Below are 18,406 nucleotides of genomic sequence, written 5' to 3' on the forward strand. Positions count from 1 at the left end.
ATAGACCAGATGGGAATTAAAGTTGATTTGAGAGAAGTTAACAATGAATTCAGTTCAGGAAATGTTATATTTTAGGTTTCACTTGGATATGTAGGTAGAAATTTGTAAATTTTAATAATGTGAAACTGAAGCTTAGAGGTTAGCTAGAATTTTAGGGGATGAGTAATCTGCATAGAAGTGATAGTTGAGGCTATAAGAATGGATAAAGAACATTATTGAGAATAGGTAGTATAAAGATAAAAAGAGAAGTTCTGAAAATATACATAAATGTTAACTTTTAAAAATACAATAAACAGTTGTCATTTGTTTCAGTCTTCTCTGTTTTGCTGTATATGCTTAAATAGTAAACCATTTAACATATCTGCTTAAGATGGTAATATTTCGCCTACTGGAACAACTGCTTAGAATTAGTGTTCTGATTTTGAGATAGTATATTTTGGTCTTAAATCATCTTTACAGCATGAAGAACTAATGCTGGGGGATCCCTGCCTTAAGGATTTGAAAAAAGGAGACATTATACAGCTCCAGAGAAGAGGATTTTTTATATGTGATCAACCTTATGAACCTGTTAGGTAAGTAAATGTAACTAACCACATCTATGTGAAAATACTTAAAGTTCTTATAGTGAGTAGTATCTTAAAACTTGAGCTATCAGTAAAATACTAATACCCGACAATTCTCTATTCAGTTTGATTTGTTTTTCTATATGTAATATTTCAGACCTTCATAATGTTCTTTAGCAAATGATATCTTTGAACCAATATGACATTCATTGAGCATTAACAAATTATTTCTAAAATTAAGCCATCTTATAATTAATCTTCATGTTAGCTAAATATAAGGGAAATTTTTCAATATATCAACTTATCTTTGGTTAAAAATTGTCTTTACCTTTTTCTCTGTAATATATTTTCATTAGATACATTGTAAAATATAGGTAGTATAGCAGGTATATTTAGAGGGAAAATAACAGATGTTTGTGGTCTTATTTTTAACCATGAATTAATAGGATTATCAGAAGGAGAATGTCTTTTGTCATATTCCTTTTGGTCTTCTTTTTGTCTCTAGTATTTTTCCACTGGGCCTTTTTAACTGTGTGGTTAGACCTCTCTTCTAAGTTCTAGGTTTGTGAATCTAGCTGCCTTTCAGACATCTTTGATTAATTGTCTTTAAGTCACTTAAATTCAGTGTTCAAAATTCCAGTATCCCTAGGTATCAACTCTGATCCATTCTCTTTCATACCCCATTCCAGTCAGTAAAGAATTTATTTGTGCTGCCTGCCTGGTTTATCTCCTATGGATCCATTGCTCAGTCTTATTTCAGGCCGTTAGCATTTCTTCCTTGGTTGCTGAAACAGTTTCTAAGTTAGTCACCCTATTTCCAGTTTTATCCTTTTCTAATTTAGTTTTCATTTGTCTCCAGTCTGAAAATTTCAAAATACCCATTTTATCACATTCTTCCCTGCTTAAAAATTTTTGTTAGCTTTAGGGTAAAAACTAAACTTAGTATGATGTGCAAGATTCTTCATGTTATGGCCTCTCTACCCACTTGAGCCATATTGTTGGAGTTTACCTCTGTTTGATCCCTTCTGTTCAACATACTTGGACTGCATGGGGCTTTCCAAAGTCATTAAGTACTTTTTGAACCTTTGTGCCTTTTTCTGGAATACCTTGCTTTGTTTTTTTCTTCATCTGGGTGACCTTTCTTCCTCCATACAGCCATCTTGTATCCTTCCTGAATGGATAAGTAACCTACCAGTGTATTCCCATAACAGCAGGCACTTTATTCTATCTGAATATTTATCACACACTATTGAAACTGTTTATTTTGTTGCTGTTTCTACCACTAGAATTTAAATTATCAGGACTGGATACTTTTTTCTTATTCATCTTAGTATTCCAGTGCTTTCAGTCAAATGAAATGGTGCATGTAATGGACATAACACAGTGCCTGGTCATTATTAAGCCCTTGATAAATATGTGGTGTGGTTTTACCACCAATAGAGTAATGCCCGAACAAAGTAGGTTCTCAATTTATTCTCAAAATATTACTGAACCTTTAAGAGAATGAAAAGACAAGACACAGACTGGGTGAAAATATTTGCAAAACACACAGCTGATAAAAGACTTTATCCAGAATATACAAAGAACTCCTAAAACTCAACAATAAGGAAACAAGCAACCCTATTTAAAAATGGGCAGAAGATTTAGACACTTCACCAAAGAAGATATACAGATGGCAGATAAGCATATGAAAAAATGTTCAACATCGTATTATCATTAGGGAATTACAAATTAAAACAAGAATGGATACCACACACACCTATTAGAATGGCTAAAATTCTGTATTCTGGCAAGACCGAATATTGGTAAGAATGCGGAGCAACAGGAACTCGCATTCATTGCTGGTGGGAATGCAAAATGGTACGGCCACTTTGGAAGACAGGTTTTTGACAGTTTCTTACAAAGGTGAACATAGGCTTACCATAGAATCCAGGAATTGCTCTCGTAGGTCTTTTGCCAAAGGAGTTGAAAACTTATGTCTACACAGAAACCTGCACACAAATGCTTTAACAGTTTTATTCGTAATTTCCAAAAACTGGAAGCAAACACAATGTCTTCCAAGAGGCAAATGGAAAGCAAACTGTGGTACATCCACAGTTTGATAGATAAAGGGCATGAGGTTTATTTTTGGGGTGATGAAAATATTCTAAAATTAGATAATGGTGATATTTGCACAACTCTCTATTGTGTACTAAAAATTGTACACTTTAAAGGATGATTTTTTTGGTGTGAATTGTATCCATAAAACTATTATAAAAATATTGAAGAGCTGTATAGGGTCCTATTGTCTACTAAATTTCTTCTCTTTCTCTTATTTTTACTTACCAAAAAATTTACAGAAATCCTTTGTTTACGAATGGTCTCAGGGCAGTGGATTATGCTAATTACTCTACCAGTTAGAATTGAGAAATTCTTAGAAAATAAATGTTTTGCAGAATTTCCTCTGCTTATAAGCAGATTAGGTGTGATATGTAGACGCATTTCCTTTAAGTCAAAAGTGATACCATTAACATCTACTAATGTCATTTCTGGTGACAGGCAGAGTAGATGTACTTTTGTTCTGGGTTTAGCTTGTTCATATCTACAAAAGTTCATAAATTTAAAGTTTGTAATTAGAACACTGTCAGTTTTTATTGGTGCTTTCATTGTTTTTAAACTTCCCTGAAGAGCCTCTAATTTGAATAGTAACAGGATGTACTACTTATTTATACTTTGAAAAGCTTTAACTCATTGCCCCAGTTTTAATTGCTGTTCAAATAACTGTTTATAGAAACTTTTTGTCCCTTCATTTTCTTTTTTAGTCCATATAGTTGCAAAGAAGCCCCATGTATTTTGATATACATTCCTGATGGACATACAAAAGAAATGCCAACATCTGGATCAAAGGAAAAGACCAAAACAGAAATAACAAAAAATGAGGTAAATATAGACTTTTACAGATATATCTATAATTAGTGGTCTTTTCATCCTAAGGTTTAGAATATATTTCTTTTCAAATGTTTGTCTTTCTTGATGTCTTGGTTGAAGAAGACAGAACTCTTAGCTTTGTGGGGTTTTTTATTTTTGCACTTTCATATAAGCTATTAAAATACCTTGCAAAAACTTTTTAAATTTTAATTTTATGGTTATTATCTCAAAAAGTAAGAAATAAAAGAATGTTTTTAGAAAAGTTAAAAAAAAAAATTTCCCTAATAGAGCTGCAGTAGATTTTTTTTTCTTTTTAATGGCTAATCTGCATTGTGTAGAGCTAAGACTTTGTGGAAGACCATCTACTCCTAATTTCTCATTTTATAAATTAAAAAAAAAGAAAAAGAATCCTTACCCAAGATCACAAAACTTGTTATTGACAGAATTAGGGCAGAGACCTGGTTTTCTGGCTCCCTGTCTATATTTTTTTATCAAATGCCAGTGCCTTAATTCCTGACAGTCATTGAGATTTGTAAAAGAGAAAAAGGATAGGAACTGCTATATTGCGGGTGATAGGAAATTGTTTTGGTTGCCTTTTTAAAAGGTGATTATGAGCATTTTCTAATCCTTTTTTATCTTGGAGATAATGCTCAATTTCTGTCTTAAAGAATGAATTAGGAATCTAGCAGTTAAGGTTGGGAGGGATGTTCCAGATGGAGACAGCAGCGTCTGCACTTGACAGAGTGTGGACTTGAGAGTTTGTGCCACATCTGGAGAAGTAGCAGGAGATTCTCAGACTTTCTCAGTTCACAGTACCCTTAGTTTTTCAGTAATTTTTTTCAAGTACCCTTATGCTAAGAGAAATTCCTGATAGTTCTCTTTATTAAGTAAAGTCCAAACAACTACAGAAATATTTATGCCCTGTTAACTTAGTAACCATTTAAAAAAAAATACATGTAAATTGATAGAAAAATATATTTTAAATTTTATTAAAATTCTTTTATTCTGTTCTTAAGTATTTTTATTTCATTTTTATTTTTATTTCATTCTTAATATACACAATTTGAAAGAAAAAATTCTTTTTTGAACCTTGGACTCAGGTGGTATACAACCATGCTTATTTTCTGTTTCATGTTAATTTTTACATGGTATTTGATTTTTACATGGTAGTTGATTTTTACCTTAGCAGCTGTGGAAAATTCAGCTCCGCAAAGACCTCATGTCATTGAAAGGAATTTAGTGACTCTAAACTGAACCACCTTGAGCTAGTCGCATGTACTGTATTAGATAGATGTCGAGTATAACTCTTATTTCCTCAAATATTTAAAATATGCATGGCACCCTATGAGTTTCCTGGGGCACCTCAACACATAGTTTGGGATCAATGGATATCAACAATTGGATAGCCATTGAAAATTTAACAGCAATGTGGAAGAAAGTTTGGAGGGTGGCTTGGATATAGGATGGGAGACCTAGTAGAAGGCTATATAAATGGTTGGGAAAATAAAGAATGAGAGCGTGGGGAATACAGATGAGGGATTCAGAAATTAGAATCAGTAAGACTTAGTAACCTAGTCTTGTTTTTGTTGCCTGTGTTCCCAAATGAACAGTAAATAAGGTTCATTGGGAGATAAGAGTTTAGAACTATCTACAGTGGGAATGTTGTCACTTGAGCATTTAATTTACACAAATTAAAAACTATATGAGCACAGTCGAAAGGAAAAGGATTAAAGAAATAGAAATACTTTAAATAGGGCAAAAGCCTGTGCCATTTTGTATGATAGGTATATACCAACACAGTTTTCATAATAGGTATATACTGCCAAAACTTTCTGGTCTCAGGACTCTGTTTCACTCCTAAAAACAATTGAGGACCCAAAGAGCTTTTGTTTACATTAGTTATATTTATCAATAGTTACCATACTAAATATGAGAAGTTTTAGAGAATTTATTAATTCATTTTTAAATAACAATAAATGCCACTACATGTAAACAGATTTTTTTCTGTGAAAAATAACTATATTTTCCAAGACAAAACTTTGAGTGAGAAGAGTGCCATTGTTTTGTGTGTTTGCATATCTTTAATTTCTGACAGCCTCTGGAAACTGTACTGTATGCTCATGCAAAAAAGAGCAAAAAAGGCAAATTATATCTTGGAATTATGAAAATAGTTGTAACCTTTTTGGGCCCCTGAAAGGTCTCAGAAACCCTTTGGGGTCTACAGCCCACACCTTGAGAACTGTGAATATATATAATAGAGTAAGCATAAGATGAGAAATTTAACTGTTATTCCCATATTAGGCCTCATTTCCAACCTGTGCCATTCATCTTTTACATATCCTGTAAAGATATTGGTGTTTATGCTATAAATTAATGTATGTGTTCTTGAAAAACTTCATGTTTAGCGGAATTGCATACTAAAAATAACAGGACTGATAAAGAAAAATTGACTTGTGGCAAACCACTAAAACTTAACATTTAGGTGATAGCAGTCAGGTGGTGGCTGGGCAGCAGTCATCTGAAGGCTCAGCTGGGCTGGACATCCAAGTTGGCTTGCTCGTAGGGGTGGCATTGATGCTGGTTGTTGACTGGGAGCTCAGAACTGTCAGCCAGAACATGTGTACCTGTCTTTTCCAGCATGGTTGTCTCAGGATAATCTGACTTATGTGGTAGCACAAGGCTCCAGAAGTGACCATTCAGTAGCCAAGATGGAAGCAGCATTGCGTTGTACGACTGAGCCTTGGGAACCTCACTTCCACTGTACTCTATTGGTGGAAGCAGTCATAAGCTTGCCTGGACTCAAGGGGAGGGGACAAAGGGCTTCCCTCCACCCCCCATCTCTTGATGTGAGGAAAGTGTTAGAAAATTTTTGACATGCTTTGAAGTCTGCACAAATCCTAATGGGAAGTCACCTGGAGTTGACTGGCACTTGTTCTCAACATTGCAGTCGGCAGTCTTTTGCAGCCTTAAACCTTAAGGTTAATATTTGCTCCTTTGATGTGTTAGGTCTCTCCAAGGGAGACCAGTATTATCAAAATTAAAGTCTGACCCAGAGTGTACCCTGCTTCACCTGTGTTTTTTGTTTTTTGTTTTTTTTTTGAAAGCATGTGCTTTTGCAGCTTCATGAGATGGATTAATGTTATAGGAAGCATAATGTTCTTAAATTACTACCTGCACTAAAGGAAGACACTTATGCAGTATTTTCAGCTTTTTCTTAAGATTGTCATGTATTTCAAAAGCTTTCTCTTTAATTGTAAGCTTGTTTGACATGAAACATTAATGTGGGAGAAATCTCATGCAAAGTGGAGTGATTTTTCATTGTTACACTGGCATTGTTCACCTATTTAGTAGCCATGAATGAGTCAATTCATGGTACGAAATATGTGTAGCAGGACAGAAAGTATATATATTTTGGAACAGGGTACAGAATGGCTCCCTGTATTGTATGCTTCTCTTACTATATAGTATTATGCATTTATATATGTATATTAGTGTACATTCTCACCAAAAATATATTATAAATTATAAATGATTTAAGGAATTTGGGAGGAAATTTTGAGTGTACATGCTTTTTGACTTAAATGCTGGCTTCAGAACATAATCCCTGTGTTAAAATACAAGTCTGTTATAGTTTGAGGTTCCTCTTAGCTATCCAGATAAAGAAATTGTATTAGTTTCCCAGAGCTGCTGTAACAGTACCACAAATAGGATGGGTTAAAAAAACAGAAATTTATTGGCTCCTGGTTCAGGAGGCTAGAAGTCTGAAATCAAAGTGTCATCAGGGTCATGCTCCCTCTGGAATTTTGGGGGGAGAATCCTTCCTTGCCTCTTCTAGCTTCTGGTGTTTGCCAGCATCCCATGGCATTCCAGTCTGCCTCCTGTGTTTTCACGTGGCTGTCTTCCCTCTGTATCTGTCTGTGTTTCTTCTCTTCTTATGGACACCCACAAATCATATTGGATTAAGGCCCACCCTAACTCAGTATAACCTCTTCTTAACTTGATTACATCTGCAAAGACCCTGTTTCCAAATAAGGACACATTTGGAACCAGAATTTGGGGTTTCAAAGTATCTCTTGTGGGGACACAATTCAGCCCATAACAAGACACTTCAAAATACTGGGTCTGGGATCAGGACAGAGTTCTGGGATAGAGATGAAAAATTTGGAATTTAATACACATGACTCCACAAGTATGGATAAGATTATACTGAAAACTAAGTGGAAGGCCTTTTAAAAAAATCATGAAGAAGGTGTGACATGAGCTGGGTTTTAAAGTTTGGAGTGTTTCAATAGGCAGAGGTGGGAAAGTGTTCTAGAAAGAGGGAATAGCATGAAAGAAAGCATGGCATTGAGAATAGAAATAGCATGCTGAGTCACTATCCAGACTGATTTAGAGAACATAGCTCGAGAAAATTTGTTGCATATGCTTATACACAAACACATACCTATAAATGTATAATTTTACATAAATGGAATTATTCCACAATAATGAGTAATGGTTTACTTAAACCAGAATATTTCATGGAGCTCTTTACTTATTAATAATCTAGATATATTTTATCTTTTAGAAATTATTATTAATATGATACCTAACACTTACGGATATTCACTTTTTCTCAGCCTTTGTGGGTATGGGCTTTGCACAGATTTATTACCTTTTATTTTCCTATCAACCTGATGGGTTAAATATAGTTACTATCCTCTTTTTACAGTAAGGAAACAGGCTTAGGTAATTAACTCAACCAGTAAGCTAGTAAGTGGTGGAATAGTGATTTATTCTCAGTTAAATGGGTGTATCATAATTTATTTAATTAGTTCCCTCCTGATATTGAGGTTATTTTCAGTTGTTTACTATCATTAAAGTGCTCCAGTGAATATGCCTCTACCTTTGTTTTCTTCTCTTGTTATTTTATTCTGGAAAATTTTAAAGAATGAGATTATTCATTTAAACTTTTTAAGGGATTGACATTTAAAAAAATTTTTGTCTTAAGGGATTGAAATTTAAAATTTTGTTTTGTTTTTGTTTGATTTAGTGAGAAGACATTTAACATGCATTAATTATATTACTTTTGGTTTTCTGCTTTGGTAGACAACTGCTCCTTTTAAGGAAACAGCACCTTCTCTAAATAATACTTGTGATACAGCTGAGGATTCATTGGTCCTTTACAGCAGAGTGGCTGCTCAAGGGGACGTGGTTTGTGAATTAAAAGCCAAGAAATCAGCAAAGGAAGAAATAGATGCAGCTGTAAAACAACTTTTGGCTTTGAAAGCTGAATATAAAGAAAACACTGGCCAAGAATATAAACCTGGAAATCCTCCTGCTTCAGTAGTATAGAATATCCCTTCAAAATCATCACCAAGTATTCTAGGAAGTAAATCACTTTATGATGAAGTTGCTGCACAGGGGGAGGTGGTTCGTAAACTTAAAGCTAAAAAAGCACCGAAGGTGAGTTATGCTGGAATGAGTCAAGACAACATTGTAAGTCAAGAATATTTTAAATAGTCCTGAAGTTGAAGACATTGAGGGGTGAACAGAGTTCAGAGGAAGGTACTCCAGGTATACTTAGGAGTCTCAAGCTCTGTTGTGTATCAGAATTACTGGAGGACTTGTTGAAACAGAAATTCATCCCCTGAGTTTCTGCTTCAGAAAGTCTGGAGTAGAACCCAGTAATCTGCATTTCTAACAAGTTTTCCAGGTGATGTTGATGCTGCTTTGAGAACCACTGGTGGAGAAGATAGCACCAGCAAAGGCATAGAGATGTGAAGGTTCAAGGCATATTCAGGGAACAAGGTGTTGTCAAGAGGTTTTGACCTACGACTGCATTATATGCTTCTATGTCTCAGACTCCTTACAGGGGAGACCAAATTTTGACTGAAATTATAAATTTTATTCTTAGTTCAGTGGTGTCTTCAGGCAAAACATTTAGCCGAGTAGGTTGTAGGGCTTAGTGTGGAATGGATTTGCTGTAAGCAAAAAGTGAGAGGCAAAGGGAAAGACATCTGTGACGGAGAAAGGTTGTGTTTAATAATGAAGATATAGGAGGCGGGGCAAGATGGCAGACTGGTGAGCTGTATGTTTTAGTTACTCCTCCAGGAAAGTAGGTAAAAAGCCAGGAACTGCGTGGACTGGACACCACAGAGCAACCTGTCTTTGGGCATACTTCATACAACACTCATGAAAACGTGGAACTGCTGAGATCAGCGAAATCTGTAAGTTTTTGCGGCCAGGGGACCCGCGCCCCTCCCTGCCAGGCTCAGTCCCGGGGGAGGAGGGGCTGTCAGCTCCAGGAAGGAGAAGGGAGAATTGCAGTGGCTGCTCTTACCGGAAACTCATTCTACTGATTCAAACTCCAACCATAGATAGACTGAGGCCAGACACCAGAGACTCTGAGGGCAGCCAGCCCAGCAGAGAGGAGACAGGCATAGAAAAAAAACAACACGAAAAACTCCAAAATAAAAGCAGAGGATTTTTGGAGTTCTGGTGAACACAGAAAGGGGAAGGGCGGAGATCAGGCCTTGAGGCGCATATGCAAATCCCGAAGCAAGGCTGATCTCTCTGCCCTGGGCACCTTTCCTTAATGGCCCTGGTTGCTTTGTCTATTAGCATTTCAATAACCCATTAGATCTCTGAGGAGGGCCGTTTTTTTTTTTTTTGTTTTGTTTTTTTTTTTTTTTTTTTAAATCCTTTTTGCTTTTTCTAAAACAATTACTCTAAGAAGCTCAATACAGAAAGCTTCAAAGAATTGAAATTTGGGCACGTCAAGTCAAGAGCAGAACTAAGAGAGCTCTGAGACAAAAGGCAATAATCCAGTGGCTGAGAAAATTCACTAAACAACACAACTTCCCAAGAAAAGGGGGGTGTCCGCTCACAGCCACCATCCTGGTGGACAGGAAACACTCCTGCCCATCGCCAGCCCCATAGCCCAGAGCTGCCCCAGACAACCCAGTGTGACGGAAGTGCTTCAAATAACAGGCACACACCACAAAACTGGGCGTGGACATTAGCCTTCCCTGCAACCTCAGCTGAATGTCCCAGAGCTGGGAAGGGGGAGCAGTGTGAATTAACAGAGCCCCATTCAGCCATCATTTGAGCAGACTGGGAGCCTCCCAACACAGCCCAGCAGCCCAGAACTGCCCTGGGGGGACGGCACTCACCTGCGACATAGCACAGTCATCCCTCAACAGAGGACCCGGGGTGCACAGCCTGGAAGAGGGGCCCACTTGCAAGTCTCAGGAGCCATACGCCAATACCAAAGACTTGTGGGTCAGTGGCAGAGACAAACTGTGGCAGGACTGAACTGAAGGATTAGACTATTGCAGTAGCTTTAAAACTCTAGGATCATCAGGGAGATTTGATTGTTAGGGCCACCCCCCCTCCCCGACTGCCCAGAAACACGCCCCACATACAGGGCAGGCAACACCAACTACACACGCAAGCTTGGGACACCAATTGGGCCCCACAAGACTCACTCCCCCACTCACCAAAAAGGCTAAGCAGGGGAGAACTGGCTTGTGGAGAACAGGTGGCTCGTGGACGCCACCTGCTGGTTAGTTAGAGAAAGTGTACTCCACGAAGCTGTAGATCTGATAAATTAGAGATAAGGACTTCAACTGGTCTACAAACCCTAAAGAACCCTATCAAGGTCAGCAAATGCCACGAGGCCAAAAACAACAGAAAATTATAAAGCATATGAAAAAACCAGACGATATGGATAACCCAAGCCCAAGCACCCAAATCAAAAGACCAGAAGAGACACACCTAGAGCAGCTACTCAAAGAACTAAAGATGAACAATGAGACCCTAGTACGGGATATGAAGGAAATCAAGAAGACCCTAGAAGAGCATAAAGAAGACATTGCAAGACTAAATAAAAAAATGGATGATCTTATGGAAATTAAAGAAACTGTTGACCAAATTAAAAAGATTCTGGACACTCATAGTACAAGACTAGAGGAAGTTGAACAACGAATCAGTGACCTGGAAGATGACAGAATGGAAAATGAAAACATAAAAGAAAGAATGGGGAAAAAAAATTGAAAAACTCGAAATGGACCTCAGGGATATGATAGATAATATGAAACGTCCGAATATAAGACTCATTGGTGTCCCAGAAGGGGAAGAAAAGGGTAAAGGTCTAGGAAGAGTATTCAAAGAAATTGTTGGGGAAAACTTCCCAAATCTTCTAAACAACATAAATACACAAATCATAAATGCTCAGCGAACTCCAAATAGAATAAATCCAAAAAAACCCACGCCGAGACATATACTGATCACACTGTCAAACATAGAAGAGAAGGAGCAAGTTCTGAAAGCAGCAAGAGAAAAGCAATTCACCACATACAAAGGAAACAGCATAAGACTAAGTAGTGACTACTCAGCAGCCACCATGGAGGCGAGAAGGCAATGGCACGATATATTTAAAATTCTGAGTGAGAGGAATTTCCAGCCAAGAATACTTTATCCAGCAAAGCTCTCCTTCAAATTTGAGGGAGAGCTTAAATTTTTCACAGAGAAAGAAATGCTGAGAGAATTTGCTAACAAGAGACCTGCCCTACTGGAGATACTAAAGGGAGCCCTACAGACAGAGAAACAAAGACAGGACAGAGAGACTTGGAGAAAGGTTCAGTACTAAAGAGATTCGGTATGGGTACAATAAAGGATATTAATAGAGAGAGGGAAAAATATGGCAAACATAATCCAAAGGATAAGATGGCCGATTCAAGAAATGCCTTCACGGTTTTAACGTTGAATGTAAATGGATTAAACTCCCCAATTAAAAGATATAGATTCGCAGAATGGATCAAAAAAAATGAACCATCAATATGTTGCATACAAGAGACTCATCTTAGACACAGGGACACAAAGAAACTGAAAGTGAAAGGATGGAAAAAAATATTTCATGCAAGCTACAGCCAAAAGAAAGCAGGTGTAGCAATATTAATCTCAGATAAAATAGACTTCAAATGCAGGGATGTTTTGAGAGACAAAGAAGGCCACTACATACTAATAAAAGGGGCAATTCAGCAAGAAGAAATAACAATCGTAAATGTCTATGCACCCAATCAAGGTGCCACAAAATACATGAGAGAAACATTGGCAAAACTAAAGGAAGCAATTGATGTTTCCACAATAATTGTGGGAGACTTCAACACATCACTCTCTCCTATAGATAGATCAACCAGACAGAAGACCAATAAGGAAATTGAAAACCTAAACAATCTGATAAATGAATTAGATTTAACAGACATCTACAGGACATTACATCCCAAATCACCAGGATACACATACTTTTCTAGTGCTCACGGAACTTTCTCCAGAATAGATCATATGCTGGGACATAAAACAAGCCTCAATAAATTTAAAAAGATTGAAATTATTCAAAGCACATTCTCTGACCACAATGGAATACAATTAGAAGTCAATAACCATCAGAGACTTAGAAAATTCACAAATACCTGGAGGTTAAACAACACACTCCTAAACAATCAGTGGGTTAAAGAAGAAATAGCAAGAGAAATTGCTAAATATATAGAGACGAATGAAAATGAGAACACAACATACCAAAACCTATGGGATGCAGCAAAAGCAGTGCTAAGGGGGAAATTTATAGCACTAAACGCATATATTAAAAAGGAAGAAAGAGCCAAAATCAAAGAACTAATGGATCAACTGAAGAAGCTAGAAAATGAACAGCAAACCAATCCTAAACCAAGTACAAGAAAAGAAATAACAAGGATTAAAGCAGAAATAAATGACATAGAGAACAAAAAAACAATAGAAAGGATAAATATCACCAAAAGTTGGTTCTTTGAGAAGATCAACAAGATTGACAAGCCCCTAGCTAGACTGACAAAATCAAAAAGAGAGAAGACCCATATAAACAAAATAATGAATGAAAAAGGTGACATAACTGCAGATCCTGAAGAAATTAAAAAAATTATAAGAGGATATTATGAACAACTGTATGGCAACAAACTGGATAATGTAGAAGAAATGGACAATTTCCTGGAAAACATATGAACAACCTAGACTGACCAGAGAAGAAATAGAAGACCTCAACCAACCCATCACAAGCAAAGAGATCCAATCAGTCATCAAAAATCTTCCCACAAATAAATGCCCAGGGCCAGATGGCTTCACAGGGGAATTCTACCAAACTTTCCAGAAAGAACTGACACCAATCTTACTCAAACTCTTTCAAAACATTGAAAAAAATGGAACACTACCTAACTCATTTTATGAAGCTAACATCAATCTAATACCAAAACCAGGCAAAGATGCTACAAAAAAGGAAAACTACCGGCCAATCTCCCTAATGAATATAGATGCAAAAATCCTCAACAAAATACTTGCAAATCGAATCCAAAGACACATTAAAAAAATCATACACCATGACCAAGTGGGGTTCATTCCAGGCATGCAAGGATGGTTCAACATAAGAAAAACAATCAATGTATTACAACACATTAAAAACTCGAAGGGGAAAAATCAATTGATCATTTCAATAGATGCTGAAAAAGCATTTGACAAAATCCAACATCCGTTTTTGATAAAAACACTTCAAAAGGTAGGAATTGAAGGAAACTTCCTCAACATGATAAAGAGCATATATGAAAAACCCACAGCCAGCATAGTACTCAATGGTGAGAGACTGAAAGCCTTCCCTCTAAGATCAGGAACAAGACAAGGATGCCCGCTGTCACCACTGTTATTCAACATTGTGCTGGAAGTGCTAGCCAGGGCAATCCGGCAAGACAAAGAAATAAAAGGCATCCAAATTGGAAAAGAAGAAGTAAAACTGTCATTGTTTGCAGATGATATTATCTTATATCTAGAAAACCCTGAGAAATCGACGATACACCTACTAGAGCTAATAAACAAATTTAGCAAAGTAGCGGGATACAAGATTAATGCACATAAGTCAGTAATGTTTCTATATGCTAGAAATGAACAAACTGAAGAGACACTCAAGAAAAAGATACCATTTTCAATAGCAACTAAAAAAATCAAGTACCTAGGAATAAACTTAACCAAAGATGTAAAAGACCTATACAAAGAAAACTACATAACTCTACTAAAAGAAATAGAAGGGGACCTTAAAAGATGGAAAAATATTCCATGTTCATGGATAGGAAGGCTAAATGTCATTAAGATGTCAATTCTACCCAAACTCATCTACAGATTCAATGCAATCCCAATCAAAATTCCAACAACCTACTTTGCAGACTTGGAAAAGCTAGTTATCAAATTTATTTGGAAAGGGAAGATGCCTCGAATTGCTAAAGACACTTTAAAAAAGAAAAACGAAGTGGGAGGACTTACACTCCCTGACTTTGAAGCTTATTATAAAGCCACAGTTGCCAAAACAGCATGGTACTGGCACAAAGATAGACATATAGATCAATGGAATCGAATTGAGAATTCAGAGATAGACCCTCAGATCTATGGCCGACTGATCTTTGATAAGGCCCCCAAAGTCACCGAACTGAGCCATAATGGTCTTTTCAACAAATGGGGCTGGGAGAGTTGGATATCCATATCCAAAAGAATGAAAGAGGACCCCTACCTCACCCCCTACACAAAAATTAACTCAAAATGGACCAAAGATCTCAATATAAAAGAAAGTACCATTAAACTCCTAGAAGATAATGTAGGAAAACATCTTCAAGACCTTGTATTAGGAGGCCACTTCCTAGACTTTACACCCAAAGCACAAGCAACAAAAGAGAAAATAGATAAATGGGAACTCCTCAAGCTTAGAAGTTTCTGCACCTCAAAGGAATTTCTCAAAAAGGTAAAGAGGCAGCCAACTCAATGGGAAAAAATTTTTGGAAACCATGTATCTGACAAAAGACTGATATCTTGCATATACAAAGAAATCCTACAACTCAATGACAATAGTACAGACAGCCCAATTATAAAATGGGCAAAAGATATGAAAAGACAGTTCTCTGAAGAGGAAATACAAATGGCCAAGAAACACATGAAAAAATGTTCAGCTTCACTAGCTATTAGAGAGATGCAAATTAAGACCACAATGAGATACCATCTAACACCGGTTAGAATGGCTGCCATTAAACAAACAGGAAACTACAAATGCTGGAGGGGATGTGGAGAAATTGGAACTCTTATTCATTGTTGGTGGGACTGTATAATGGTTCAGCCACTCTGGAAGTCAGTCTGGCAGTTCCTTAGAAAACTAGAGATAGAGCTACCATTCGATCCAGCGATTGCACTTCTCGGGATATACCCGGAAGATTGGAAAGCAGTGACACGAACAGATATCTGCACGCCAATGTTCATAGCAGCATTATTCACAATTGCCAAGAGATGGAAACAACCCAAATGTCCATCAACAGATGAGTTGATAAATAAAATGTGGTATATACACACGATGGAATACTACGCGGCAGTAAGAAGGAACGATCTGGTGAAACATATGACAACATGGATGAACCTTGAAGACATAATGCTGAGCGAAATAAGCCAGGCACAAAAAGAGAAATATTATATGCTACCACTAATGTGAACTTTGAAAAATGTAAAACAAATGGTTTATAATGTAGAATGTAGGGGAACTAGCAGTAGAGAGCAATTAAGGAAGGGGGAACAATAATCCAAGAAGAACAGATAAGCTATTTAACGTTCTGGGGATGCCCAGAAATGACTATGGTCTGTTAATTTCTGATGGATGTAGTAGGAACAAGTTCACTGAAATGTTGCTATAGTATGTAACTTTCTTGGGGTAAAGTAGGAACATGTTGGAAGTTAAGCAGTTATCTTAGGTTAGTTGTCTTGTTCTTACTCCCTTGCTATGGTCTCTTTGAAATGTTCTTTTATTGTATGTTTGTTTTCTTTTTAACTTTTTTTTTCATACAGTTGATTTGAAAAAAGAAGGGAAAGTTAAAAAAAAAAAAAAAAAGAAAAAAGACAAACAAGGAAAAAAAAAAAAACGATGTAGTGCCCCCTTGAGGAGCCTGTGGAGAATGCGGGGGTGTTCGCCTGCCCCACCTCCATGGTTGCTGGCATGGCCACAGACATAGGGGACTGGTGGTTTGATGGGTTGAGCCCTCTACCATAAGTTTTACCCTTGGGAAGACGGTTGCTGCAAAGGAGAGGCTAGGCCTCCCTGTATTTGTGCCTAAGAGTCTCCTCCTGAATGCCTCTTTGTTGCTCAGATGTGGCCCTCTCTCTCTGGCTAAGCCAACTTGAAAGGTGAAATCACTGCCCTCCCCCCTACGTGGGATCAGACACCCAGGGAAGTGAATCTCCCTGGCAACGTGGAATAGGACTCCCGGGGAGGAATGTAGACCCGGCATCGTGGGATGGAGAACATCTTCTTGACCAAAAGGGGGATGTGAAAGGAAATGAAATAAGCTTCAGTGGCAGAGAGATTCCAAAAGGAGCCGAGAGGTCACTCTGGTGGGCACTCTTACGCACACTTTAGACAACCTTTTTTAGGTTCTAAAGAATTGGGGTAGCTGGTGGTGGATACCTGAAACTATTAAACTACAACCCAGAACCCATGAATCTCGAAGACAGTTGTATAAAAATGTAGCTTATGAGGGGTGACAGTGGGATTGGGAATGCCATAAGGACCAAACTCCACTTTGTCTAGTTTATGGATCGATGTGTAGAAAAGTAGGGGAAGCAAACAAACAGACAAAGGTACCTGGTGTTCTTTTTTACTTCAATTGCTCTTTTTCACTCTAATTATTATTCTTGTTATTTTTGTGTGTGTGCTAATGAAGGTGTCAGGGATTGATTTAGGTGATGAATGTACAACTATGTAATGGTACTGTAAACAATCGAAAGTACAATTTGTTTTGTATGACTGCGTGGTATGTGAATATATCTCAATAAAATGATGATTAAAAAAAAAAATTAAAAAAAAAAAAATAATGAAGATATATAGTTCAACTCAAACAACAGCATAGTTCTAAAATGTGATCAAATAAATAGTGCAGTAACTACCTGTAAATATAATTCAGTCCCCAATGTGCTGCCAAAAATTATAGAATCTGGACCATGGCATAAATACAGAGAAGTGAGGCGTACCACTGGGCGTAGGTGGCTGGAGGGGATTTTGAAAATGTTCTTGAGGGGATCTGTTGTTTTGTTCGTGTCCTGGAGTTAGGTTGGAAAATGATTGAATTACTTCAGGTTGAAAGCTCTGTACCTTAGTTCCAAGTTGCTAGATACCTGACTGGCAATCTTGCCACCTAAGATATTTTCATTCATTTTGCCAAGGAGAATGCTTTGGGGAGACTTAGGTTTTTCTCCAGGATTTAATTTTTTTTTTTTTTTTCCTGTCTGTTATCTTTAGTGAGTGCATTGAGGTCCTGCAGAGCCATAATTACCTAAAACAGCTTTGCTTCAAACAATAAAGGGTGCTAGATATGTGAGTTTAGGAGATTAATCCTTGATGTCTCCTACCCTATGGTAAGGTCAGGAACCATTTTACACTATCTTCTGGACACTAACTATGGATTCCCTTGTAGATGTAATTTGAGGGAAAGCTCTTTTGTCCTCCGATTTCTTATTCTGAATAGAATACCTTGAGATGCTGTGCCAGTTCTTGTTTAGTAGTGACAGCAGCAACCATTACCCTTGGAGTAATAGTCACTTCATCTCCCATGCCATTGGGTTAATGGGTTATACCATGTTTTCATGAAAAAGCATGAGAAAATCAGCCTGTGGATAAAAAGTTTAGATTTCTTCAGCAGTTGGCAGGTATTGCTGTAGGTACTTTTTGATAAGGATAGATGTGGTACTGAAATGAATCCAACTTCAATTTTGTTTATCCTGCATTTATTGAATGCCTGTCTACCTTATCTGTGTTTCTAAATATTCCTTATAATATTTCTCTAAATGCTATCAATAGTAAATAGAACTCTCTTCTCTCCTAGAGAAACAATCCAGCTACTGGGAATAGA

At 37.1% G+C, this 18,406-nt stretch overlaps 1 protein-coding gene across 1 annotated transcript in view; it reads left to right on the forward strand.

Annotated features, from left to right (window-relative positions):
• LOC119511451 (bifunctional glutamate/proline--tRNA ligase-like) overlaps nt 1-18,406 on the forward strand; it is a 54,267-nt gene that overhangs the window by 14,233 nt on the left and 21,628 nt on the right. The window contains 3 exon segments of the mRNA XM_037805865.1: nt 460-572; nt 3,365-3,482; nt 8,559-8,915. Coding sequence (XP_037661793.1) covers nt 460-572; nt 3,365-3,482; nt 8,559-8,915 — 588 coding nt within the window.

This window comes from Choloepus didactylus, chromosome 2, assembly GCF_015220235.1.
Source record: "Choloepus didactylus isolate mChoDid1 chromosome 2, mChoDid1.pri, whole genome shotgun sequence".
NCBI classification, from domain to species: Eukaryota; Metazoa; Chordata; class Mammalia; order Pilosa; family Megalonychidae; genus Choloepus; species Choloepus didactylus.